Genomic DNA, 26768 nt, shown 5'->3' with positions numbered 1-26768 from the left:
AAGTGAGGGTAAGGAGGGCGGTGTCTATATCCGACAACCAGTTCGGGTTCATGCTGGGTCGTTCTACTACGGAAGTTATCCACCTTATTAGAAGGTTAGTGGAGCAGTACAGGGATAGGAAGAAGGATCTGCAGATGGTATTTATTGACCTTGAGAAAGCGTATGACAAGGTTCCTAGAGAGGTTCTCTGGAGATGGTTGGAGCCAAAAGGTGTGTCGGTTGCCTACATTAGGGCGATTAAGGACATGTATGCTGGAGCTAAGACTTGGGTTAGGACTGTAAGAGGCGACTCAGAGCATTTTCCGGTAATTATGAGGTTACACCAAGGATCTACGCTCAGTCCATTTTTATTTGCCCTGATGATGGACGCAGTTACACACCATATTCAAGGGAAGGTGCCATGGTGTATGTTATTCGCGGATGACATAGTTCTGATTGATGAGACGCGAGGCGGTGTTAACAAGAAGCTAGAGGTTTGGAACAGGCCCTTGAGTCTAAGGGTTTCAAGCTGAGCAGGACCAAGACGGAATACTTGGAGTGCAAGTTCAGCACCGAGCCGAGGGAAGCAGGCATGGACGTGAAGCTTGGATCTCAGGTCATCCCCAATAGAGGCAATTTCAAGTACCTTGGGTCGGTTATCCAGGGAGATGGGAAGATCGACGAGGATGTCACACACAGTATCGGGGTGGGTGGACGGAGTGGAGGTTAGCATCTGGAGTCCTGTGTGACAAAGTGCCACGTTACTCAAAGGTAAGTTTTATAGAGCGGTGGTTAGACCGGCCATGGTGTATGGGGCTGAGTGTTGGCCAGTTAAGATCTCTCATATCCAGAAAATGAAAGTAGCTGAAATGAGGATGTTGAGATAGATGTACGGGCACATGGGGATGGATAAGATTAGAAATGATGATATACGGGAGAAGGTGGGTGTGGCTCCCATTGATGACAAGGATGCGGAAAGCGAGGCTCAAATGGTTCGAGCATGCCCAGATGCACCGGTGAGGAGGTGTAAGCGGCTGGCACTGGAAGGCATGAGAAGAGGTAGAGGCGGCCTAAGAAGTATGGGTAGAGGTGATCAAGCAGGACATGGCGCGGCTTCAAATTTTCGAGGACATGACCCTTGATAGGAAACTGTGGAGGTCGATTATTAGGGTTGTAGGGTAAGGTCGTAAATATGTGAGGCTAGTCTGATAGGATTTTTATCTTATACTGCTAGTGGTTAATGTTGTGTTCTCACTACTCTTTCGTTTTATAGTGTCGGACCTATTTACTGGTTATTGCTATTGTTTTCATCTATTTTCTGACTTTTATGTTGCTGTTATTATTCCTTTGGTTTCTGTTAATGGTACTGGTATATTATTTCTTCTCGTTTTCTTGAGCCAAGGATCTTTCAGAAAGAATCTCTACCCCGGGGTAGGGGTAAGGTCTGAGCACACACTACCCTCCCCAGATTTCACTAGTGAGATTTCACTAGATCGTCGTTGTTGTACTTTGTACTATATATACATGCATGCACATATGCTCATAAACATGCTCTAAAATCACCTTAAGTATCAATGCTATAATACCTAATAACCTCTAAATTTACCAAGGATCTTATTACGACGATACGTGTTTACTTTGAAGGAAAAAGGATAGCTCAGATAAGAGGAAAATCCTGTCTTTCGAAGAACAAAAAGCTTTCTAAATAAAATTCTTTCTAAAAGTCAACTCTGACAACCTTTACAGTTAATTAACTCAATAATGACAATAGTACTTTTTTCTTTTCTGGGGCATAGAATAAAACAAAAGAGAAATAAACAAGCTAATGTACAAAAATCCTTCAAAATTCAAGATAAAATACTCCGCTGGCCCCCATGAACTCATCTGTCGATACCTTATTGAGGCACTAGCATTTTGAACGCCCTAGCACCCTTAAACCCCCTTTGTCTTCTCTTCGTCTCTATGTTTGAAGACCCTTCGTTGATGAATCTCACCCCTCATTCACGGGAAGAACAAAAGGTTTTACGTACTGCAAGAGATGAAGCAATAAAGAGTTAGATCGCCAGGTTATAACTGATTGAAATTCCTCCAATTGAAGGATAAAACTCCAAATTAAGAGAAACAGTATTAACATATTTATGCGGAAAATTAGAGAGCACGCTCTTCCAATGACTGCATGAGAAATCTTCAACCTCTATTCACCTGAAAACTCGTATAGTCCTTTAGAGTGCACATGATTTTACTGATTTTGGACGCTAGTATCATGGGCCGATGTATCATTAGTGAAAGCCAATTCCGAAACCAAAGCAATATGATCACTTCCCCACTTCTGGTAAATAGGAAAGCAGAAAAAGAAAAAAGAAACTGATTAGTACAAGGCTAAAAGACAAGTCGTTATGTAAAACTGCATATAGACAAATGTAAGAGTCGTAACAGAATGAGCAAATAACTTCCTTGTAATAGAGTAATAAATTTTGTCCACTTCACGTCTATCCATTAATGTAATGTGTGTATGCATTCCAGCCCTATAAACGAGGACAAGGCATTTGCAGATCTCATACATGTTAACTGAACTAGTGGGAATCCATATCCTTAAAAGATCCATGTCCACCATGAAACTGCAATGGTTCGTAGCCAATTTAACTGATTCCAATATGACTTTTTTCCAACAAACCATTGAGTCATAAGCCATGTGCACATGCTTGCCAACAAGAGCTGCATAAACAGCTTTAATAAGATCATGTGTTTTCATTCCCACTCTAAATCACATACTAAATCCCATAGCTATCACTGTAAACAAGGTTGGCACTTTCACACAGAAATGTTTGGTAAATAGATTATGCATTTTTTTCAATTGCATTGTTGATTGCCTTTTTATAGCTCGTACGGTTTCAAACATGAACGGAAAAAAAATACGACGATTATTAGAAGACTGAGAAATGACAGCTTTTGCAAAATTAAGTGTGTTCAGAAAATACTTACTAATGCAAAAATTTCAGTTCTTAAATTACTATGCACCACTCGACAAGTTAGAAACGAGAAATAGAAGCCCTATCTATAATACTTCAAGGAGGTGAATAAAGCTTTTACTGGCTGCTAAGATTCTTCTCATGCTTTAAGTGATCACAGTCAGCCATTAGAAATCCCCACTTGCCTTTCAGAAGGACAAATACCAGCCAATTAATGTGAATTTCTTCAAAGGTTTATGTGCATAACTCAAATGGTGCTTCTATAGACTCTTTGTCCTCGTCATTAGAATGTTTAAAGCTTGTTTGGTTTGTCGTATAAGGAAAATAAATCCGATATAAAATCCAATATAGGAGTAACTAATAACATTTGGTTTCCGACTTAAAACTCTGCATTACTAAAATGAATTCCAACATATACAACATTTGGTTTTTGAAATAAACTACTCCATTACTAATACTAGAAACCTATGCGGGAATACATAAATTACTTTACGCAGGATAGCTGCGAAATAAGACTACTTGTATCAGCAATCTGGATAAGAGCACCTAGACAAAATATCCTCAAAGCTAATTCTTGACATTGACATTGCAATCCTTGCATAAGTCATAACAAGTCAGTATTATTTAACTTAATATTGTTTAGCACATACATTCACTATAATATTATTATTTACACATGTATCATAATCATTGCATAACTAGTCCGTCATCCAAACGACGGGGTAATTTGGTATGATGTATAAGGAAAATAATCATAGTCTATAATTTTGTATAGTTTTATCCATTGTTTGGATTAGATTTAGGGTCATGTATAACTAATTCTTGTATAACTTAATACACCAATTGGTGTATTATCTTATACCACCAACAACATAGAATGACTAATGCATGTATAACTTATACATGGATAAAGAACAAAAAGGACAAAATTATCCTCATCTTTTTCCTAGAGGCTAATGAAGGTCAAGCATCCAAGGGTATAACTGTAAACTCATCGCTTTTTAGTTTAGAAAAAAAAATTAAATGATATCTTGATATCCAATTTTAGTGCAATGTACTAAACACCCAATAAGAGATAATTCATGTATTACTAATCCTTGCATTATAATCCTTGTATAACTTATCTTCGTAACAAACGGCCCCTAAGTGTCAATTTAGAATGTTACCTCCCGTTGTCGTCCCCCTTGATCCAAATTATGTTTGGCACTTACAAATAGATATATTTCGTTAAAAAATCACATCTCTTATGTAAGATATTGCCCCACGTTATATGTGTTAGGTTTGACACTTATAAATAGATATGTTTTGCATCTATTAAATCATCGATACGTCTCTTGTTTTTTCCTTCTTCTTTTTTTATAATAATGTTGTTCGGGCCAACTAGCTTACATCTTGACTATGAAATCGGGTACCTAAACCCTCCCACCAATACAAATATCGTGTAACTCTTCTTACCAAGGTGAGACAGATGTAACGAAATAACCAAGCTTAATGCCTCAGATGGAATCCAAACCCTTGGTTTCCATCATTTCTTTCCAACTTCACTGACCACTAGACTATACTCTCCGACTCTTTTCCTCCTATTCACATGGTATTGAAGCATCTATGATCACGAAAAAGATCTAGATATCTTCCGCGTATCGTAGAACACCTGTCAAATTTTCTTTCTTTTCCAAGTTCTACAATTCTTGTCTCTATCCGGTGGCACCGAGAGGGTGCACGATACTTACAGTTATAAATACTAGTTTCCTTAATCAATTACATGAACCACGGTAAAGATATATGACTGTATGAATCAAGTTGAGAGTGAGTGTCAGATATGTGTAATCATGTAGGTGTAAATAATTAGACTTAACGTAATATAGTATTAATGACCACATCAGAAAAGGAAAAAGAAACGATTCAGTCCATTGTAAAGCGTGGCTACAAAAGGATTCAGGCTTAAGACATTTCTTACCAAATTCTTTTAATTCTTTCTAATGTTTCTTCTATTTCTCACAACCTCAAGGGATTTTCTCCAGCTATGGATAACTTTCTTCCCCATCTTCAAATTCAAAACTATTTCCAAATCAAATACATATATTACCTCTTGATCAAAATAGAATTAAGTTTACCTGAGATATTCATTGGCAAAGAAGTCTTGCCCTACTTTAAATGCAAAGCTTATAGTTAGCTTGATTTACATTTCTTGTGGTAGTACCAGTGTACCACTAGCTTAAGTTTCTCTTGTAATTTCATCGGTCATAATTGGTATTGTTAAACTCTAATGGCAAACCCTTGGTATTAGAATGGTGAAATAAGAACATTTAGAGTGATATCTTTTTAAGTTATTAGGGAGGCCACAAAGGGGACTGATAGTGGAATGAGGAGGTCCAAGGAAAAGTGAAAGCTAAGAAAGCGGCATATCTGAAGCTAGTGGGGAGCACGGACGAGGAGAAGAGCACATGTAGGGAGTGTTAGAAGAAGGCAAGGAAAGAGGCAAAATTGACCGTCGCGGCGGCTAAGACTGCAGCATTCGAGCGATTGTATGAGGATCTTGGGGCAAAGGAGGCAACAGGAAGTTATACAGGTTAGCCAAGATTAGGGAGAGGAAGGCTCGGGACCTGGACCAAGTGCGGGGCATCAAAGACGAAGATGGTAAGGTTCTGATGGAAGAGGCGTGTATTAGGTGTAGAAGGCATGAGTACTTCCTTAGACTCTTGAATGAGGGAGGGAACAGGAACATCGTGCTAGGTGAGTTGGAAAATTCAAGGAGTCAGAGGGATTTTGGGTTTTGTAGGCATATTAGGAGCGAGGAGGTTGAGGGGGCAATGCGGAAGATGAGCAGGGGTAAGGCTACTAGGCCTGACGAGATCCCAGTGGAATTTTGGAAGGAAGTGGATCGAGTAGGCTTGGAATGGCTTACTGGTTTGTTTAATGTCATTTTCAGGACGAAGAACATGCCCAAAGATTGGCGCTGGAGTTTGATGATCCCGTTGTATAAAAACATAGGTGATATCCAGGACTGTAACAACTATAGGGGTATCAAGCTGCTGAGTCATACTATGAAAGTTTGGGGGAGGGTGGTGGCGAGGAGGGTGTGACGTAGTGTTACTATTTCCGAGAACCAGCTCGGATTTATGCCGGGACGGTGTACTACAGAAGTCATTCACCTTGTGAGGAGATTGGTGGAGCAGTATAGGGAGAGAAAGAAAGACTTGCATATGGTATTCATTGACCTAGAGAAGGCTTATGATAATGTCCCGAGAGAGGGATATATGGAGGTTGTGTTCCAGTGGCGTACATAAGGGAGATTAAGGACATGTACGGAGGAGCGAAGATTCGGGTGAAGACTGCGAGAGGAGACTCGGATCATTTCCTAGTGGACATGGGGTTGCATCAGGGATCGGCTCTTAACCCGTTTTTGTTTGCCTTAGCGCTAGATGTGCTGATGCAACACATACAAGGGGAGGTGCCATGGCGTATGCTATTTGCTGATGACATAGTTCTGATTGACGAGACGCTAGGCGGTGTTAACGCTAGGTTGGAAGTTTGGAGACAAATACTGGAGTCTAAAGGTTTGTTGTTGAGTAGGTCAAAAACTGAGTATTTGGAGTGCAAGTTCAGTGATGGGATGCATGAAGAAGAAGTAGAAGTGAAGATTGGTACTCTAAGTCATCCCCAAAAGAGATAGTTTCAAGTATTTTGGGTCTATTATTCAAGGATTAAATCTATGGTAAATGTGTCAAAAAAGAAGCTTAGAGGCTGTTCATAAGACAGCAGGTGCTTAAGTGATTTAGTATTTCAGGACGATTTCTTGTATTTCAACCCTGTTGCAAATTAAAATCCAAATTGGTATTCATAGCACTAAAATTTTTTGAAGACCACTATATGAAAGGAGATCACACAGCTATCCACCATGCATAACCAAAACAAAGTTCTGTGCAGCAAGGATGAATCGGAACTGTTGTTCTATGAAGAAACTATTCGTACTTTCTTTTACCAACATACCTTAGTAGGGAAACCTCTCACAAATTGCATGGCGTTTTTTGGAATGGGAGCAAGCACCCTCACAGTTTGAAGACCTTCAGAACGCCTGAGTTTAATTTGAACAATTAGTTTGCCATGTATATTCTTGAGTTCTAACTGATGGAATACCAAAAGCATCAACCACAGAGATGCATATGCATCTAACATATATAAAACAACACATCGAGGTCATATTCTATAGGAATCCTAATATCAGGAGCATTTCAAATTTTGTCATGAACAACTATGGCAATGTTACAAATCAATCTGGGATCTTATCTTTGTTCCTCAATGATGGAATTAAAGAAAAGGCAGCAGAAGCTAGGGGATTATTTAAAGATACTCACCATATATAATCAACTGTACCCATGAAAAGCCTGTGATAGCTGGTCACCTCAGGTTCTCCTGTTGAATCTCTTGTTCCAATAAAATCCTGAAACTGCGAAGATGTGAGTTGCAGTTATAAAAAATGAGCAAGTATTAAGACATTTACCATAAGATACAGTATAGCACATTGAGAGTACACGCTTAGTCTAATAAGAGCTACCTCTACTTCCCTATATGAACTTGCCAACTTCAGATTATGTTCCACTATTGTGCAATCCGCATTGCCTGTAGCAGTTTCTAAATCCATTGGAGTCCAAGCTGATGGATCATAAGTAGACTTCTCCAGGTCAACAACCTCAGAATCCAAATCAGGAACATCATCTGCTATCTCGTCTCCTAGTGGACGCAACTCTAAGGAACCGTAACACTTCTTGAAGGAATCATTCAATTCCTCAAGAGCAGTTTTTTGAAATTGGTTAGAGTGAGATGGAAAGGAATCATCTTCACCATTTAACTGGGACAAAAATGTTTCACGATCGTGGCCTAAAAGTTCATCTTCTTTTGTGCCTCCAGATACCTCATTAAGTGACAAGCTGTCCATCTTTTCGTCCAATAAAACATCAAAACATGTCTCTGCGTATGAGGTTTTATGTTCATGTGACGTTTTAGTGCAACTCTCTTTACCAATTGATGATACGCTTTCAGAGGTTTCCAGAGGAGAAACTTCATGTACATTTGAAGAATCAGAAAATAGCCCCAACGATGACACATCTGAATTGGCTATTGTAGGTCCGTGAACACTCATCACATTTTCAGAACCAAAACCATCTACTTTGGACTGTCTATCCTTCTGTCTATATGAATCGGTTCCGGAACACACTTCTGCTTCAAAAGTTTTGTGAGAAGAGCTAGATGTCGCATTAGGGTTGGCATCCTTGCATCTACCGTGAGTGTCTTTATCATATTCATCTTCTTGAAAAGATTCTAGCGAACTTACTTCATGACTCGTACCTTCAACTGGAAACAATGAACCTTCACCACGAGAACTACTTGGATCTTCTCTAAAGACACCAACAGAAACATTACCATGAGTTTCTCTAGGTAACTCATTCGTACCCTTAGAGCATGGGATAACCATACAAGAACTGCCGGACTCATATACCACAGGACTCTGAGGCTGAGACAAGATACATACAGAAGATCCACTTGCTGAATCGTTTTTAGGAGAATCGAGCTTTTGTTCATCTAATGTCATCTTACTGTCTTTTACATCTCTCTCAGCAGCCAGTGCAGAGCTTTGAGCAGAGTTAACTGCATCCTGGTGTCTGTGGTATCAAAAGAGAATTCTAGTTTTAGAAACATCAAGGCTGAATCCTGAAAGCGATAAAGGGTGTAAAGTAAATATGATTTCAGAGACTTTCAGATTCACTGAATAGACATGAGATCCTTAATATGAAAATTAGAAATCCCCAGTCATTTTTGAAAAGACCAGTGCGTCAAGCTCAGCATGAATATGTGACTAACAAATTCAAAGAAAGGATAGGTGGACCAACCCTAATGACCTTGCATTTTTATTATCTTTTCCAAAATAATACTCAGAAACAATGTGCACCATATTTGGTAAGTTACTTCTTATTAATAGACAAGATTAGAGATTATCGAAATGCAAGTAAAAGACGTAGAGGGTAAAATGAAAGGTCACTTGAGATAGTTTAGCATGTTCTGCATAAATCTCCAAATAGATTGGTCGATATGTGCAAGTACAATGATCTTTTAAGGTGCTAAAAGGAGAAGAGGTACGCCCAAAATGACATGGAACTAAGTTGTCCTAAAAGACCTACAAACACTCTAATCAAGACGGACTTAGCTAAGACTATGAAAACAAAGGATCCACATTAGCAATACCACCTATTAGGATTAAGGCCTGGTTGTTGTTTGTTGTTACACTTACATCAACTGCAGTGCATGTCAACAGTCTTTCTAGTTTGATTAGAAACTATATCAGTGTAGGGATGAGAGTGAATTTTAAAGAACCTCTAGTTTTTAAAAGTTCAAATTTACCTTAAAAGATATATTACATAGATGTATTGGAATGAAATGGACCCAAATAGAGCAGAATGATATATAGGTTTCATATAGTCCCCCCCCCCCCCCCCCCAAACCCCCCAACTAGCTTGGAAATGGGATGTAGTTCATCGATGAAATTGAAGTAGAAATCTTATAAGATTATACATAAGCTGGTTGAAGGAAATATGAGGCAAAGGTCAAGTCTCCATGAAATCACCAGATAATTATTTAATTGAGGTAAGAAGTCCATACCTAGCACTAGGATTGAGGCTGCTATGTTTCACTGTATTAATTGTAGCAGACTCCTGTCCTGACACTTTATCCCGAGGCACTTCTGATAAGTCTAGCTGCAGGAACAAAGTGCCCCAAATGCATCCCGAAGCAAAGAATCATCATTTCCCCAGAGAAGACACAGAAGAAAAAAGGGGGTCGGGAACAGCAGCAAGAAACAAAACATCTTATGAAGCTTACCCTTTTCTCGACAATATAGTTGTACAATGGACTCTGGTAAAGGGAAAAAAGAATAAGGAATTATTGCAGGATTCTGTAAAGAGGAAAAAGACAAGCAAATTATTACACTACAACATAAAATTCAGTAGGAACCACAGAAAGTAAGAGGAGAAAATATGCCTTAATGAGAAACATGTCATAAGTGTTTCAATGGGAATCAATGAACCCACCTTTGGTGTACTGTTAAAATCTCCACAGATCACAACAGGAGCATTGTCCCAAAGTTTTGAAACACCATCAGCCTTATCCAGAAGCAACCTAACCTGATTGCAGCAAAATTTACTTACACTAAATGAAATACTGAATCCAATCAAGTGGACTCTTCGTTGTGGCTAAAAATGCTAAACTTAAAACAGGTGCATTAATCATGAAATGAAACCAAACCAACTTTATGCGGAGTAGACAAGCAAGACAGTTCTGCCAAGTATTCTATCTTAAAAGAGATACAAACCAACTTTATGAGGAATACACAAGCAAGGCAGTTGCCAAGTATGCTATCTTAGAAGTGGATAACATTGTATGACTCTCACCATATACATTTAGCAGAAAGAGGGACCCATTTCTATAGCAACTGTTTAAATGCTGTGTTTGGGATACATGTACTTTTGAGGTTGCTGTTGTTTTTTTAGCCAAATTTGGAGATATTTACAGAAATAACTCATTCCTGAAGCTTTTTAAGTAAGGAAAGGATCAAGTAAACAGTTAAGGTGCAGTGCTGATGCTTCTTGATAAACATCTGCTTCTTCCAAAGATAAAAACCGTCTGAGGAAAAGAGGTCCTCATATCAGAATAGTAAAATCCTTCCAGATCATATTTTCCCATCAAGTTTGGGGATATAGCTACTTCTTTGCCTTTCTAATGTAAAGCAGTAGGTTTATCTCATAGTAGGATTAACTGGTTTCCCGAGATTGGAGCTGTTTAATGTTTGTCTCTTCATGAAATAAAAACTTTTCCAACATTCAGATTTAAAAAACTATAATTTCTGAAAGAAAAGGGAAAAAAACAAAAACAAGAACACCAAAGCCAAAGAGGGATGCCCTCATGTCCTTGTATTAAAAATGATGGGGAAGAAAAGTTAACAGAGCTATTTAGAGACATCATAATTCAAAATACACTTCAGATGATCTTCAAAATACTATGAGATAAACCTACTGCTTTACCCTTGCCATACCACTATGGAGGGAACATCACGCCAATTGTAACGATAGGACGCTATAAATTACTTCAGTAGATAATAAAAGAGAATAACGAATTACAACATAATGTGTTTTGCTGGCTAGTGGCCAAACAGGCTATTCTGACACACGAGAGCTTAATGAAGAGAGGAATGCCTCTGTGCTCCAGATGTTTTCTGTGTGGAAGGGCCATCGAAACCAACAATCATCTATTTCTTCATTGTGAGGTGTCTAATAGATTGTGGAAACTTTTCATAAGTATGAAAAGCTTAAGCTGGGTGATGCCTAGAGAGACTATGGACTTGCTGTCTAGTTGGGACTTTTTAGCTACAGGAAGCAGCCAGGAGAGGTGGTGGAGTCTCATTCCAGCATGCATTTGGTGGACTATCTGGCTGGAAAGGAACTCCAGATGTTTTGAAGACTCAGCAAATCCTGAACAGAAGATTAAAGTGAATTGTATATCTTTATTTCACTTTTGGTGTAAAGAAGCTTTAGTACAAGATGCAGATTCCCTAGTTGATCTCATCGGGTACTTGTAAATGCCACAAGACTAGTTCTTCACCACTTGTTTTTGTTCATCAATCTCTAAGTTTTTGGAAGTCTTGTAACTAGGGACCTTTTCTCTCAGCACTATCTTGGCGCTGAGATTTATCTATATATCAATGAAACCTGTTATCATTTCAAAAAAAACATAAGGAGCAAAGAAAGAACAGCACTCTTGAACTTTCATTTTCTAAATTCATGTCCATATATTCAATTAAACACTTCCAATAAACATAGAGCTTCTATTCACCTAATCACAGAAATATGATGAATACTAACTTCTCTTTAAATGGAACAATCTTAGAACAAAACTAACAAGCCATGACAAGCAGCAAATATGCAGACATTACAGGCTACAATCTAGCACGTCTCTAACGTGTGAAGCGGAGCAACATATGACTAGATAACTGCCAAGCATAGGATACAAAAGTACGCGATAACTGACTTACAGATAAATTCATGCACACAATGATGTGTGAAAAGACGGTATCTATTGACAATAAGTACCTGTCCAAGCTTAATCTCTCCCCTTCTAGGATTGAAAAGCACATGAGTATTACAAATTACAACCTTATTGGAGTGACCAGGTCTGCAAGTGTAAAATACACTAACTCAGCAGGTAAGAATAAGGACAAGAAACTTGAATAAGCTCATGCTAAGAACTCAAGAAAAAATGCTCCAAACAGCATCCAAATTTGTAAAAACATGAGCAACAATGAGTATCCAACACACAATCAACTGCTATCACTGGCCAATCTATAAGGATAAATCTGATTGAACAGGGACTTGAAAAACGAATATGAGAATATCTAAACCAGCTTATCTAGCAATTATCAATGCGAACAATATTGGAATGGCACAGTTGTCAATGATATAACAATATTTTAGAACAAACACTAAAATATGTGCGACCCATAAAAAACTATGACTGAGATGTAGACTTCCTGCATAGCCATCTTTACACTCGGATATTATGGTTAGGCACTTATCTTTCCTTACACAAAGTGGAATTATGTAAAGGAGCATTTCCTATGAAAACTGAGAGAGAGAGAGACGCTTCTTGAATGGTGCTGCAAATAAAGAGGACTGGGATAGGCAATCCTAAAACTCATTTATCCCTTTCTCGTCTTGTTCGAATACTAGAACAACATACCCAGTGAAATCCCACAAGTGGGGTCTGGGAGGATAGTGTACGCAGACCTTACCCTACCTTGTGAAGGTAGAGAGGATATTTTGATAGACCCTCGACTCAAGTAAAGCATAATCCCAACATTCATGAAAAAAAGATACATTAGTGGGGAAGCCATGGAAAAAGAAGCAGCAATAATAGCATGAAAACAAGATAACGGAAGAAAAAATAACAGGTAGTAATAGAAATAAAAAAATAAGAAAATACGGGAGTAATACTAATACTACTAGTATGGAGAAAATATGTGCTCGACTACTTGCTAACCAACTACCTTAATCCTCGACCTCCACACCCTTTTATCAAGGGTTATGTCCTCAGTACGCAGCAGATGTACCATATTTTGTCTAATCATTTCTCACCAATACATTTTTCGCCTACTCCTGCCTCTCCTTATACGCACCATTGCCAACCTCTCACACCTCCTCATTGGGGCATCTGTGTATCTCCTCTTGACATGTTCGAACCACCTCAACCTTGCTTCCCGCATTTTGTCCACCATAGAAGTCACTCTCACCTTGTCCCGAATATCTTCATTTCAAATCATATCTCTACTAGTATGCCCACACATCCATCCCAGCATCCTCATCTCCACCACTTTTATTTTTTTAGACATGAGAGTTCGTGACGGGCCAACACTCCACCCCATACAACATAGTCGGTCGAACCACCACTATGTAGAACTTATCTTTTAACTCTTGAAGGCACATTCTTATCAAACAATACCCCGGATACAAGCCTCCACTTCATCCACCCCGCCCAATACGATGTGTGACATCATCGTCAATCTCCCAATTACCTTGGATTATAGACCTAAGATACTTAAAACTCTCTCTTGGGGATGACTTGTGTATCAAACCTCACTTCCACATCATCCTCATCAGATATGTCACTGAACTTGCACTCCAAGTATTCTGTTTTAGTCCTGCTCAACCGGAAACCTTTAGACTCTAGGGTCCATCTCCAAACCCCCAGCCTATGCTTAACACCGCCTCGCGTCTTGTCAATAAATACTACGTCATTTGAAAATAACATGCACCATAGCACCTCCCTTTAATTAATAAAAAGTAAACTTATCCATCACCAAAGCAAATAAAAACTAGTTGAGAGCTGATCCTTGATGTAACTTAATCACCACGGGAAAGTGTCCCGAGTCTCCTCTTATTGTCCTTACCCGTGTCTTGGCTCCAACATACATGTCCCCTAGTGTCTGCAACATGCAAACCTCTAACCTCCAAACATCTCCAGAGAACCTCCCTTAAGACTTTGTTGTATGCTTTTTCCAAGTCGATGAATACCGTATGTAAGTCCCTCCTCCTCTCCCTATACTACTCCACCAATCTCCTTACAACGTGAATGGCTTCTATAGTCTAACGCCCCGACTTGAATCTGAACTGATTCTCGGGAATAGACACACCCATTTTCACCCTCATCTCCACCACCCTCTCCCAAACTTTCATAGTGTGGCTTAGCAGCTTGATACCCTTATAGTTATAGCAATTTTGGATATCACCCTTATTCTTGTACAACTGATACATTGTACTTGTTCTTGTACAATAGAATCGTTGTACTCCACCTCCATTCCTCATCCACTTTGCCACCCTAAAAATGACATTAAACAATGCAGTAAGTCACTCCAAGCCTACCCTGCCCACTCTCTTCTAAAATCCCATGGGGATCTCGTCTGGTCCGATCGCTCTTCCCCTACTCATCTGATTCTGTCGAACCTGTTACTGTCTGTAGAAGCGAACACACACACGCAGAGCGAGAGAGGGAGAAGAGATAGGGGAAAAGGGAGAGAAGGAAGGAGACGAGCGTAGAAGACTGGTCATGTCGCCGGACACCGACCAGAAAAGTTAAGAAGAACAGAGGAAAGAGAGAGAAAGGAGAGAGAGAGAAGAAACAGAAAGAGAATAGAAGAAGAGAGGAAGAGAAAGAGACCTTATATGTACTCAGTTACCATTGAAAGAGAAGAAGAAGAGAGGAAGAGGAAGAGAAAGAGACCTTATATGTACTCAATTACCATTGACGGAGAAGAACAAGAGTGGCAATGACAGTTGTTACAGTTGTGAGAGAGAGAGAGAGAGTCTACAATACGCAACCAAAGGCAATTTTCAAATACTCGGGGGTCAAACAGTCAAATACTAGTTTTGCTTCATTCCCCATGCCTTCACTCTTTGTTACTTCAACCTTTTGTTTGCAGCTTAATAATATTATGCCAAATACTTGAATTGACACAGATAACCCAACTTACAGATAATTTAGTTGGGGATGTGGAAAAAAATAAATAATAAAAAGGAAAAAAGGCCGAGGATGTGAAACTTTCGATCAATAGTGAGGCCTGATATTTGTTTCAAAAGGTACAAATTAAACTTTCAAGAGATAAGTTTTTTTACGGTGTAAGTGCCAATACAAAGGAGATCATACCTTGCTGAGAGAGCTGGTGCGACACTCTTATTTTGCTGACCCAGAGACTGTAAGCAAGAGATAAACACAATAAAACGAACTTCTAAAACAAGCACAAGCAAGTTTTGAATTTGAAGACACATTAAAGCAATGGAGAATACACTTGAAAGAATTTATGTACCTCAAATACACATATCTGAGCTACATTATCCCGTAGCCCGAACTTTTTAAATTCAATAAATTCTTCATGCACCAACTTGAATCTAACATAAAACATTTCAACGTATTTCCAATTAGGTAATATCATGAACTAGTAACCAAGATTCCACAACATGTACTGTATTGCCAAAAATAAACACAATAAATGCTAAATATTAAGATGATAAAGCAAATCAACGAATAGTGCTGTAAAAGTAACACTTAATATCCTGGAATGTTGAATCTCTAAACATGCACTCAGCTAATATTTACCAAACAGTCTAAACAATAAATATGCACTCAGCATGCTTAAATGACTTTGGAGCATATCAAGCAAGTTTCCAACTCAATTGGAGTAGAGAATCCAGACACAGACATGCGCGGTGCCAAAGATACTATGGAATTGGCAATGACATGATATGAGAGTGGATTCTATGACACCAATGTTTACATAAAATAGACACAAAAAGAATTTTAAAAAATTGTTTCCTCATTCATAATTAAGTCTAATAACAGCATCACCTATTTAGACTATCCTTCGGATTTGAGGCTGCAAAAGAATAGAATTTCCTTACCTTGACGCATTCCAAAATATTGCACATCCATCAGCTGGATCTCCAGTGCGCCTCTACATCAAATATATTCCACATTGCATATGAAAGTGTTATTATACACTAAACAAACTATGCATTTTGTTCTTGTAGTTCAAGAGTAATAAGGTTCTCAGTGCTAGTTATGGGTAAAAGTATACATGCAAGTATCAGATATGGAAAATTCAAATGGTTGCCTATTCCTCAACTCATTTTGATTCCTGCAAGACAAAGTCTAGATTACTTATTAGTAGGCAGAGAGGAAGGATTTTATATAATAAAGTTGGGCTTTAGGTGAAAATAAATGAGTCCTAGGGTTTATGGGTAAGGAGGCTTCCTGCTATCAATGGAGGAGCCGGAGAAATGAGGGTAAAAAAACCAACTTAATGATGGCCGCTTATCTGAGTAAGAAGACAATGACTCTTACTGTTGGTAAGCAATCTCCTCTACACGTTATCTTTGGGCGTTTTACTCTCTTTCAAAGAGATGACTATGCAAACCTCAAAGTATTACGGATGCACGTGCTTTCTTAAACAAGACAAATTGAGCCCTATGTATCACTCTATGTGTTTTCTGGTTGGGACTTGAGGTACACCTCTCTCAAAAGGGCTACAAGTGTTAATGATCCTTCTACATTTATACTTTACCTTATCAAAGAAAAAATGATCCTTCTACAAGACGATTCCACATTTCTCGACATGTCAACTTTCCGAACATGTGCCTTACTATGGAGCTCAGGACTTTGAGATTCCGTGTGAAAACTGGGGAAAGGAGAGTTTTTAATGTGCATAGATGGAAAAAAAAATGCGAGAGGTGTCCTCTTTAAATCCAAGGTTTTAGAATTGATCAAAGAATTGAGCTAATGGTTCCAATTTAGCGAATTAACATATGAAATTATACACCCATCCTTGCTTTGAAGAAAGTAGAGGATAATATTCATGCATTAATAATCTATCATGATCTTAGTAATCAGACGGTAGCTTATTGACAAATGTCATTATTGTTACGCTAACAACCAGGTCGTGAGGCTTTCCAAGGGGATGTTTTTTGACTAGACAGATATACAAGTATTGAAGCATCACATAGTTGATGGATACTCTTCCAGCTCATACTCTAACCTTGCCAAACTTAGAATGTAGTAAGTGAGGTAAGGAGTATATGATTAATGTCTTGGATCTATCGAGTGATGGTTTAGAACCATATTTATTGTTGCACTTGAACCACCACAACTCTCAGCAAACCAACGGAGGCATGACCTTATTAATATATGAAGCCATAGGATTAAGGACCTTGTGGTTCCACCAACCAAGAAGTAGCATTCAACAATTGGTGTTCCCAAACCAGTTGAGCAAACACAGAGCAAAATAGATGCTCAACATATTCGAAGCTTGAGTTAACAATAGAATCAACACATCAATAACATTTAGGGGAAAGAGAATGACCAAAACTACATATCAAAGACGAGAAAGGAAGCCTTGTGTACCCCTCACCGGAAAGAGGGCGATGATGGAGGAAATGAGTGCAGTTGAGAAGAATGAAACATGGGAGATTGTTGATTTACCTCCGGGAAAGAAGACTGAGAGCTATATGTAAATGGGTATAGACAGTGAAATTACATCCAGGTGGGGATATTGAGAGATATAAGTGGCAAGTGGATTCACACAAACCAAAGAATAGATTATGGCAAAGGAACCTTTCATCCAAGATGTTTACTAAATTTATTATTGGGTCCTTATTTTGACTTTAATAGCCTTATACCTAGTATTACTCGGTAGGAACAATTTCTCATCGGAAATTTTTTTTGCATCCTAATATTTTTAAAGAGCCTAATGAACTTTCTAGCGAATATTTACGAATTATATATATGCCGTATTTGAAGGTTCAAATCCCCAAATTTACATTGCACTTCATAACAAAATGTTGATTTCTGATGTATAATTGCATATCATAATGTACGAAACTTGGAATATTATAGATATATTGCTCTTGGGATAGGGTTGGACCCTCCCTCTGGCATTTGCTCCACAACATATTAATCAACAGTAAGTTCACTAACAAATAAATTGTAAAAATATTTGACAAGTGAAGAATAGCACGAAAGCATAAAAAACCTTCCAGATGCCATTATATTCATGCAACTTCAATTCTGCCTCCAACTCTTGGAATCTGTCAACCTCCTGGAAGGAGGAACATCACAAGCCATACCAAGGATTGTTACTTCCAGAAGTGAATACAAGTAGAACAATGAAACAAAGACTTAGAAGTAAGGGGTCGAAACATATTGGAGACTTGCATTCTTCTTCTTCTTTTTGGGGGGGTTTGGGGGGAGGGGGGGAGGTACGGGTGGAAAGATTGTGGAAGAGACGGGAAAAAGATTGATTATATTAAGCTTTGCAAGGAAAAGAAAATGCATACATAGACACACACATAATATGTAAGACAAGTTTCTACGTGTTCTCATGCGCGACTCAACGAATTTGGTAACTCAAAAGCCAAATATTATTAAAAGGCCCTTAAATTTTCATAAAATTCATACGATAATGAGACAAAAAAGAAACCCACATGTTTTGGTTTAGTGGTAAGAGCGCAACGCGTGATGTGTAGGTTAGACTCACATCACGGTTTCGAACTCTCCCGCGGACAAAAGTATGATATTTAAGTGGAAAATGGTAGAGGGGTGGGCTCATTATCCATCGTGTTCGAATCTTGCGCCATTGTCCTCGAGAATTTCTTAATTAAAAAAGATAAGACACACAAGAACTTGCGTTCTGATGTATGCATCAATATATGACAAAAACAAATAGCTAACTCATAGAACTTGCGTTGAAATTAGAGAGTGATATCGTCAAAAACATGGGGAAAAAAAAGAGTGTACATACAGAAAGAAAAATTAGAATTGATGAGAAGGTAAATATACTATTTAATTTAATAAGAGAAAATTTATCGTTATTTACTCACTCAATCATCAACCTCAATCAAATTTAAAAAATGTAAAAATTTTAAAAAAAATATTAATAATAATTGGATAAATTATATGTTCTATATAATACTAATATAGTGTTTTGTAATTTTGCGGCCTTAATACTTGGGGGCCTAAGGCAAGGGCTTTATCGGCCTTACGGCCTTACCTTAGAGCCGCCCCTGCGTGTTATGTCATTTCTCTCTCTAGTCTCTTCTTTATCACATGGTACCAAAGAGAAATTATTTATTAAGCATTAACCAATGACTTTCACGAGAAAAATCTCTTTGTCACACAACTTTTTAGTGATTGTGAGTACTCCTTGAGTCGTCCTTAGTTTTGTGAATGTTGCGCATCAACCCAGCACCACCTAGACATTGATACTTTCCAACTAACAAAACCTGACATGCCTTGCACTGACCGGAGAGGACGCATGCCAACATGCCTTGCACCAACTCTTATTTCTCACTATATGTGTGGTACAATATCTCTTTGTTTCATACACGCCTTTAAAATTTGCTAGCCCAAATACATACATTTAATACAAACTCAATATAGAGTTACCAATTCACATATGGTACTACACCTTTGGTACCAACCTGGAAGGAAGAACAAATACGTATATTAGACTTTAGAATAATTTCCATACATCCAGCATCATACCTCATTAATCTGTGCCTATTCCACAACATCACTGTGATTGAACCACAATTCGAAGAGTGTAGAAGGCAAAACAAGATTAATTGAGTCATGAGTCATAACCTGAAAACACAATATGTCAGCTGACCACCATCCAAGCTCAGAAAGAATACTTCTTTTACGCCATTCCCAGTCTAAAATATGTTGTGGTATGTGATAGTAAAGTTTTCTCTGATGATCAATTGCAAGGTAATCAGCAAGTATGTTGTATGATAAGACTGTAAATCGCTCTGCAATATATAATAGCATAGTAAAACATTCATCACTTTGGTCTAGACCTAGCTTAGCAAATAAAAAATTATGACATACAGACAGAAATTGAAAGTAAACAAGTATCTCAAAGTGGCACAGAAGAAGTCAAATATTTTGCACGCTACAATCTTAAACTCCAACCACATTTCAGCTAACTTGGATGATTTATTGTGAATATATATTAAGGGGATGCTCCATTATAGTGGTAAGAAAGGGAGCAAATAAAATGATTTAAATATTTTTTCCATTTCTAAGAAGAAACCTAGAGGTCCACTCCAGGATAGGACGGCTTAAAAGAATATATTCCACACTTCCAAGCATGACCCAAAAGGGAACTCTCTAAATGTTCCATGTTCCCGTCCTACTTATTTGTTCGCAATAGGTGGTTAGTTGTCCCCAACATCGTGAAAGATAAAATGGAACTCGCGAGAGCAAGCCTCGAGGCAACACAACCTCTAAATAATTCGACTTGATCTTGATAGGTGAGGGATTCATCTCGTACACAATTAAATCGTTAGACTAACACCTTGTGCATACTTGATATTGTTTTATGTTATTCTGTAACTAAGAATTTGATGACTTCGATTTTTTTTTGAGTCGCTGGGTCAGTAAAATAAGAGTGCCACACCAGCTCCCTCAGCAAGGTATGATCTCCTTTGTATTGGCACTAGCACTGTAAAACAACTTATCTCTTGAAAGTTTAATTTTCATCTTTTGAAAATAATATCTGCTGAGACCTCACTACTGCTGGAAAGTTTCGCATCCTCTCCTTTTTTTATCTTTTATTATTTATTTTTTTCCACACCCCCAACTAAATTATCTGTAACTTGGGTTATCTGTGTCAATTCAAGTATTTGGCAAAATATTATTAAGCTACAAACAAAAGGTTGAAGTATCAAACAGTGAAGGCCTGGGGAATGAAACAAAACTAGTATTTGACTATTTGACCCTCGAGTATTTGAAAATTGCCTTTGGTTGCATATCGTAGACTCTCTCTCTCTCTCACTCTCAACAGTAACCGCTGTCACTGCCACTCTTTTTCTGCTCCGTCGATGGAAACTAAGCACATGTAAGGTATCTTTCTCTTCTTCTACTCTTCTCTCTCCTTCTCTCTCTCTCTTTCCTCGTTTCTTCTTTCCTTTTCAGGTTGGAGTCTGGCGACATGACCAGTCTTCTACGTTGCTTGTCTCTTTCCTTCTCTGTTTCTCCCTCTCTCGCTTTGTGTGTGTGTGTTCGCGTCTAGGACAGTAATAGGTTCCGGCCGAATCAGACGAGCGGGAAAAGAGCGACTGGACCAGACGAGATCCCAGTAAAATTTTGAAAGAGTGCGGACCGTGTAAGTTTGAAGTGGCTTGCTGGGTTGTTGATTGTTATTTAAAAAATGCCTGAGGAATGGAGGTGGAGTACAATGATTCCGTTTTACAAGAACAAGGTTGATATCCAAATGGTGATGGGGTTACACTAGGGATCAGCTCTCAGTCCGTGTTTATTTGCTTTGCTAATGGATGAATTGATGCGGCACATTAACGGAAAGTGTCATGGTGCATGCTATTGCAAATGACGTAGTACTTATTAACGAGACATAAGACGGCATTAACGATAGGCTGGAGGTTTGGAGACAGACCCTAGAGTCTAAAAGTTTTCAGTTGAGCAGGACTAAAACAGAATAGTATGCAAGTTCAGTGACGCAACTCATGAGGATGACATGGAAGTGAGGCTTAGTACACAAGTCATCCCCAAGAGAGGAAGTTTCAAGTATCTTAGGTCTATAATCCAAGGTAATGGGGAGATTGACGATGATGTCACACATCGTATTGGAGCGGTGTAAATGAAGTGGAGGCTTGCATCCGGGTTCTTGTATGATAAGAATGTGCCTCCAAGAGTTAAAAGTAAGTTCTACAGAGTAGTGGTTCAACCAACTATGTTGTAATGAGGGGAGTATTGGCTAGTCAAAAACTCTCATGTCCAGAAGATGGAAGTGGCGGAGATAAGGACGTTGAGATGTATGTGTGGTCATATTAGCAGAGATATGATTAGAAATGAAGATATTCGGGACAAGGTGAGAGTGGCCTCTTTGGTGAACAAGATGTGTGAAGCGAGATTGAGGTAGTTTGGACATGTCAAGAGTAGATGCACAGAAGCCCTACTGAGGAGGTGTGAGAAGTTGGCAAGGGTGGGTCTAATGAGAGGCAGAGGTAAGCCAAAGAACTATTGGGGAGAGGTGATTAGGTAAGACATAGCACTGAGGACATAACCCTTGATAGAAGGGTGTGGAGGTCGAGGATTAAGGTAGTAGGTTAGCAGGTAGTCGCGCGCTTTTCTTCTCCATACCAATAATATTAATATTACTCTCGTATTTTCTTATTCTTTCAATTGTATTACATGTTTTTGCTTCGGTTTTTTTTTTGCATGCTATTATTACTGCTTTTTTTTTCATGGATTATTCACTACTGTATCTCTTTTTCATGAATGCTGCGATTATGCTTTACTTGAGCAGAAGGTCTATCGCAAACAGCCTGCGTACACACTAACCTCCCTAGACCTCATTTGTGAGATTTCACTGGTATATTGTTGTTGTGACAAGGAAAAATAGCATCAAGCAGAAGCTCTATCTACCGCATAAGCAATCCAAATTCCATTTTACACGTCAACAGGTAAGGGAACAGATAAAATTCATAGCATCCTCCTCATCATTCAATATATTCCATCTTGATGTAGACCGAACCTGGTAGATTCTAGGAAATTGAAGATGACTTCTTCAACCCCACCAGAATACCTAGAACAAGAAGGAGAATAAGTAATAAAATAAGGGATAGAGGAATTAGAGAATTATGGTTACTCGTCGAGGTGCATGCAAGCTGGCCCGAATACTATAAAGACAACAACAACCCAGTGGAATCCCACAAGTGGGATTTGGGGAGGGTAATGTATACACAGACCTTACCCCTACCCTAATTCTCTAATTCCCCGGCCCGAATACTATAATTATCAAAAAAATTAAGGAATTAGGGTTGAAGATTACAAGAAATCAATTATGAATTAGTTGACCCGCTTTGTAATTCAACTATAAATCACTAGTTAAAGGATAGAAGAAAGAAGGATCAAACTAAGTAAGGAATGCAATAGGTAAAACCCAAGAACAATTAAAGATGCTTGAAATAAACTAATTACCGTCAATTACAAAACCAAATCCAAAGGGAGAAATAGAAATTAACTATAAATGAACTAGTTCTCATGATGTAACCCAAGAGAGGTTCATTGTAGAGACAAAGAAAAAATCCATAACTCACAAAGAGTCTCATATTCATAATTCTAAGCTAGCTTCCCTAAAAATAAAGACAAAGACTACTTATACTAGGGTTGGTATTTGGGCTAAGAAATGAAACCCCTAAGCTAGTCTTAAAGAGCTAAATGGTCAAATTACTAAGATACCCATATTACAAAGGTAACCTTCAATTGATCTTGTACCCTTTCTTCCTTAAAACTTCCATTTAAGCATACTTAAGGCCTTGAGATCTTCTTTCCACGCCTTCTCTAAGTGCTCCAACTCTTGCTAGTTGAAAGAATGCACCAAAATCCTTGATGGCTACCTTGATCTGCGTCGCATCTACACGAATATGCTAAAAGATTTATACAATTAGCTATGGAATATTGTATGAGTAGCCCTTTCCCCCAAGCATGTCTTGGTTCTTTTCTCTCCAAATGCTCCTGCAAATGCACCATTGTATAGTGATCCATATTTTCTTGAACTCTATTTTTTTTGTCTTCACCAAGTAGCAACTTATCACAACTTCCTTTAAGTTGTGTGGCATGACTTATTTGATCCCCTAAGGCTTAAAAACATATTCCAGACTTCTCTTGCTATTGTATAATGTGCAAATAAGTGTTTTAAGTCTTCTATATCTGCACAATACATACAGTGTATATTGCAAATATTAACATTTTCGGCTTAATTTCTCGTGTCAGGAAAGCATAATCTAGAGCTATACAGCCAAGGCATACTTTTATTGGTGCTCTTCCTTCCCAAAAAGATAACCAAGACCCTCTACTTTCAGATTCCTGCTGTTTTTCTTCTTTTTTTATAATTGAAAAATACGGTTCAAAACTCGGCACATAATGGCACGCCCCTCTACCCTTCTCAACTTAAATATCAGGCTTTTGTTTGAGACCGGGTTCGAACGCATGACATGCACCTAACCTATCTCTACGACGGGCAGTATTTAGTTTACCTCCTTATTATTCAATTATTCCTTAACGAAGTTCCGATACCAAATCTAGGATAGTATATCAAAGCCAGGTAATTTAAAAAAGTGCACATCTTTTTTTTGGACGCACCAATTGGACATGCTACTTCCTCTTCTTCACTTTCTTTTTTACCTCTAGTTGTCTCCATGCTCTTCTACAAGACTATGTTCAATTTTAGCAATTAAATGTGTTTGCCTTAACTGAAATGGAAGTTTCATATTGGTTAGCGAAAGTGAAACTCTTCTCCATTCCATCTGCATATCAACACGTTGTATGAAACAATTAGGCCCTATTTTGTTTAATTTTAAAGAATAATCAACCTTGAACACAAAGAGGTATCCTCTTCTATTCTACATCACATTTCTCACCACACGCTGTTACCCAATAAGCCAAAGAAAAGAATTTCCAAGTAGACCATATCTTATGACTACAAACTCATAATACAAACATACTAAACCTTTTGTATAATATCAAGTCAGTTCCATGGATTCTTTAACTTCATGTATGTCCTTCCATCTATACAACAAAAAAAACACAACTGCAACTATGTCTCAATCTCAAGCACGAGGATTCATCGTGAATTGACTAGCTTTTAACTGGTTATCAAACTACCACAACCATCTTAACAGTTCATGTACCTGAATTCAAGTAAACGTAACACTGAAGAAATATACAAATTTACCACAATGAGGCGGAGGTCCAGGTCTAGCATACTCCCAATTCCGAAAGTTCAATGCCTTGGGAGGGGATGGCCGCGGCCTAAACTGCTGATTCTCATAAAAATCCAGTCTACTGAACCGCTGATTCTCATAAAAGTTCGGTCTATTAAACTGCTGATTCTCATAAAAACTCGGTCTATTAAACTGCTGATTCCGATAATATTGTGTTCCTCGTGGCGGTGGCAGCACTGCTCTATTGAACTGCTGATTGTGATAAAATCCTGCTGGTGGCGGCATTGCTCTATAAGATTGCTGATTGTGATGAAAAGGCTGACGCGATTGAGGAGGCGGCAATTGTCCATAAGTCGGTTGATTAGGATAGAAATTCGGTGTTGGTGCCCTAGGTCGAAAATTGGGGGAAGGACGGAGATTTCTATTGGTTTCACGAACAGAATGGAAGTGAGAGTCTCCAGTTGCGATGTTTTGCTCACTTCGTTCGTTGGAAGGACGGTCGGAAAAGTTTCTCCGACCGCGGCTCCGGCCGCCTCGGAACTGTAACGGAGTCAGGAGAGTTTTGTTAACAGTTTAGAAATGGACGTTAATGTGAGTTTTGCATTCGGGGGAAGAATTCTTACTGATTGAGTAGAGGACATGGCGGCGTTGGCGGTGGCGGCGTCGGTGAAAGCAGCGGCTGCAAGGAGGTGGAGGGAAGGAGCAGAGTGTTTCATGAATGTTTCACTTTCCAACTGACGAAACTGTAAATTGCAATATTATGCAACTGCTTCCATTGAACGACACGTCTTAACTGCTAATGGTGGTTCGAATAGCGAAAATGTAAAAGTAGTCCTTTTAAGTTTGAGGTTGGGTTTGAAGCAGTCCCTTGGATAAATTATTGAGCAACTTTTATCTTAAGTTTGTTAAAAAAAATTGGCATTTTTGTCGAATATTTAACAAATTCTAGGTATTAAATTTAATAGAAATTATAGGAAAAAAGATTAACCACAAACACCAAAAAATATCGTCAAAAAAATCTCATAAATTATTATGATGGTTCTATACATCATGCAAATCTACAAGTATGGGCATAAATATTCTAGTGTGAGTCCAACCCATGATAACACCCAATTAACTCTTACCAACCCATGATAACACCCAATTAACTCTTACGAGGTTGTGTGGGATAAGGTTGAGAGTTCCGCGGACTCTTGAACTCCTTTCGCTAAAATTGGGTTGCTTATCTATCTGACTACAGTCAAATAAGATCCACTTGGACTGAGATAGAAGATTGAGGGTTGTTTGGTTCATGAGATAAGGTGGGATAAGGTGGTTTAGAATTTATGATTAAATTTATTCTATATTTGATTTGAGGTATTAATTAAACTTAATATAAAAAAAATTAAGAAAAAAAGAATAATCATAAACACCAAAAATATCGTCAAAATCTCAAAAACTACCTCCAAATTTAGGTTTTCCTTACAAAAAATTATTTTGATATTTTCATGACAAAGCAAAGCACACAGTCCCTAAAATGTTAGAACTCATACATGACAAAAAATGTAGTAAAAAACGGTACGTTAAGCTCTTTAAAAATGCTTTTGTTTTCGGTCTTTTCTTGGACTCATGTGGCTAATAGGTGACAAAAGGATGATGATATTTTATTGGAAATGTAGCATAGAAAGGGGTTCTTACGCAGTAAATAAATGATCTAGCCAATCATTCTTCTATCGATTCTGCATTCTCGGTTTAGTAAGGTTAAAGTAGGTGGGAGCTAAAAGAGTATCTGCCGTTTGTGTGATACTTTAATGACTTAGATTTTTTTTTAAGGTCGTGTACAACCACCTTATTGCACAAGTATGGGCTGGGCCTACCTTTATCCTAGAGGAGCGGTACAAAGCACAAGTTTAAATGGGAACTGAGATAGGAACTATTACCCACGGATCTAAAACTAAAGCTGACCTTTAGCTAGTCTACCATGTGTCAAAAGTCTATACTCGCA

The 26768-nt window shown here is 38.3% G+C and overlaps 1 protein-coding gene across 6 annotated transcripts; it reads right to left on the bottom strand.

The window, feature by feature from the left end:
- Positions 1-1611: 1611 nt before the first annotated feature.
- Positions 1612-25583, bottom strand: LOC104107086 (carbon catabolite repressor protein 4 homolog 6). Of its 6 annotated transcripts, none has more exons than XM_018774444.3 (16): positions 25408-25579; positions 24796-25324; positions 19680-19846; positions 18070-18135; positions 15944-15996; positions 15352-15433; positions 15192-15238; positions 12086-12167; positions 10031-10123; positions 9822-9854; positions 9603-9697; positions 7450-8608; positions 7304-7395; positions 6939-7023; positions 2182-2308; positions 1612-2008 (listed from the first exon to the last, which is right to left on the bottom strand). In XM_018774444.3, exons 1-15 carry the CDS (start codon positions 25498-25500, stop codon positions 2219-2221), a joined length of 2766 nt encoding a protein of 921 aa, XP_018629960.1. In that variant the 5' UTR covers positions 25501-25579; the 3' UTR covers positions 1612-2008; positions 2182-2218. The 6 variants fall into 6 exon arrangements, with proteins under 6 accessions (XP_018629960.1, XP_009614087.1, XP_018629959.1 ...); XM_009615792.4 differs by having other exon boundaries at positions 7304-7389; positions 7504-8608; positions 25408-25577; XM_018774443.3 differs by lacking the exon at positions 1612-2008 and adding an exon at positions 2541-2694 and having other exon boundaries at positions 2226-2308; positions 25408-25583.
- Between the last annotated feature and the right edge of the window lie 1185 nt (positions 25584-26768).

Source organism: Nicotiana tomentosiformis, chromosome 8 (genome assembly GCF_000390325.3).
Source record: "Nicotiana tomentosiformis chromosome 8, ASM39032v3, whole genome shotgun sequence".
Classification (NCBI taxonomy): domain Eukaryota; kingdom Viridiplantae; phylum Streptophyta; class Magnoliopsida; order Solanales; family Solanaceae; genus Nicotiana; species Nicotiana tomentosiformis.
Note: the sequence above shows the minus strand (reverse complement) of the source record. Positions and strands in the feature narration are given on the sequence as shown.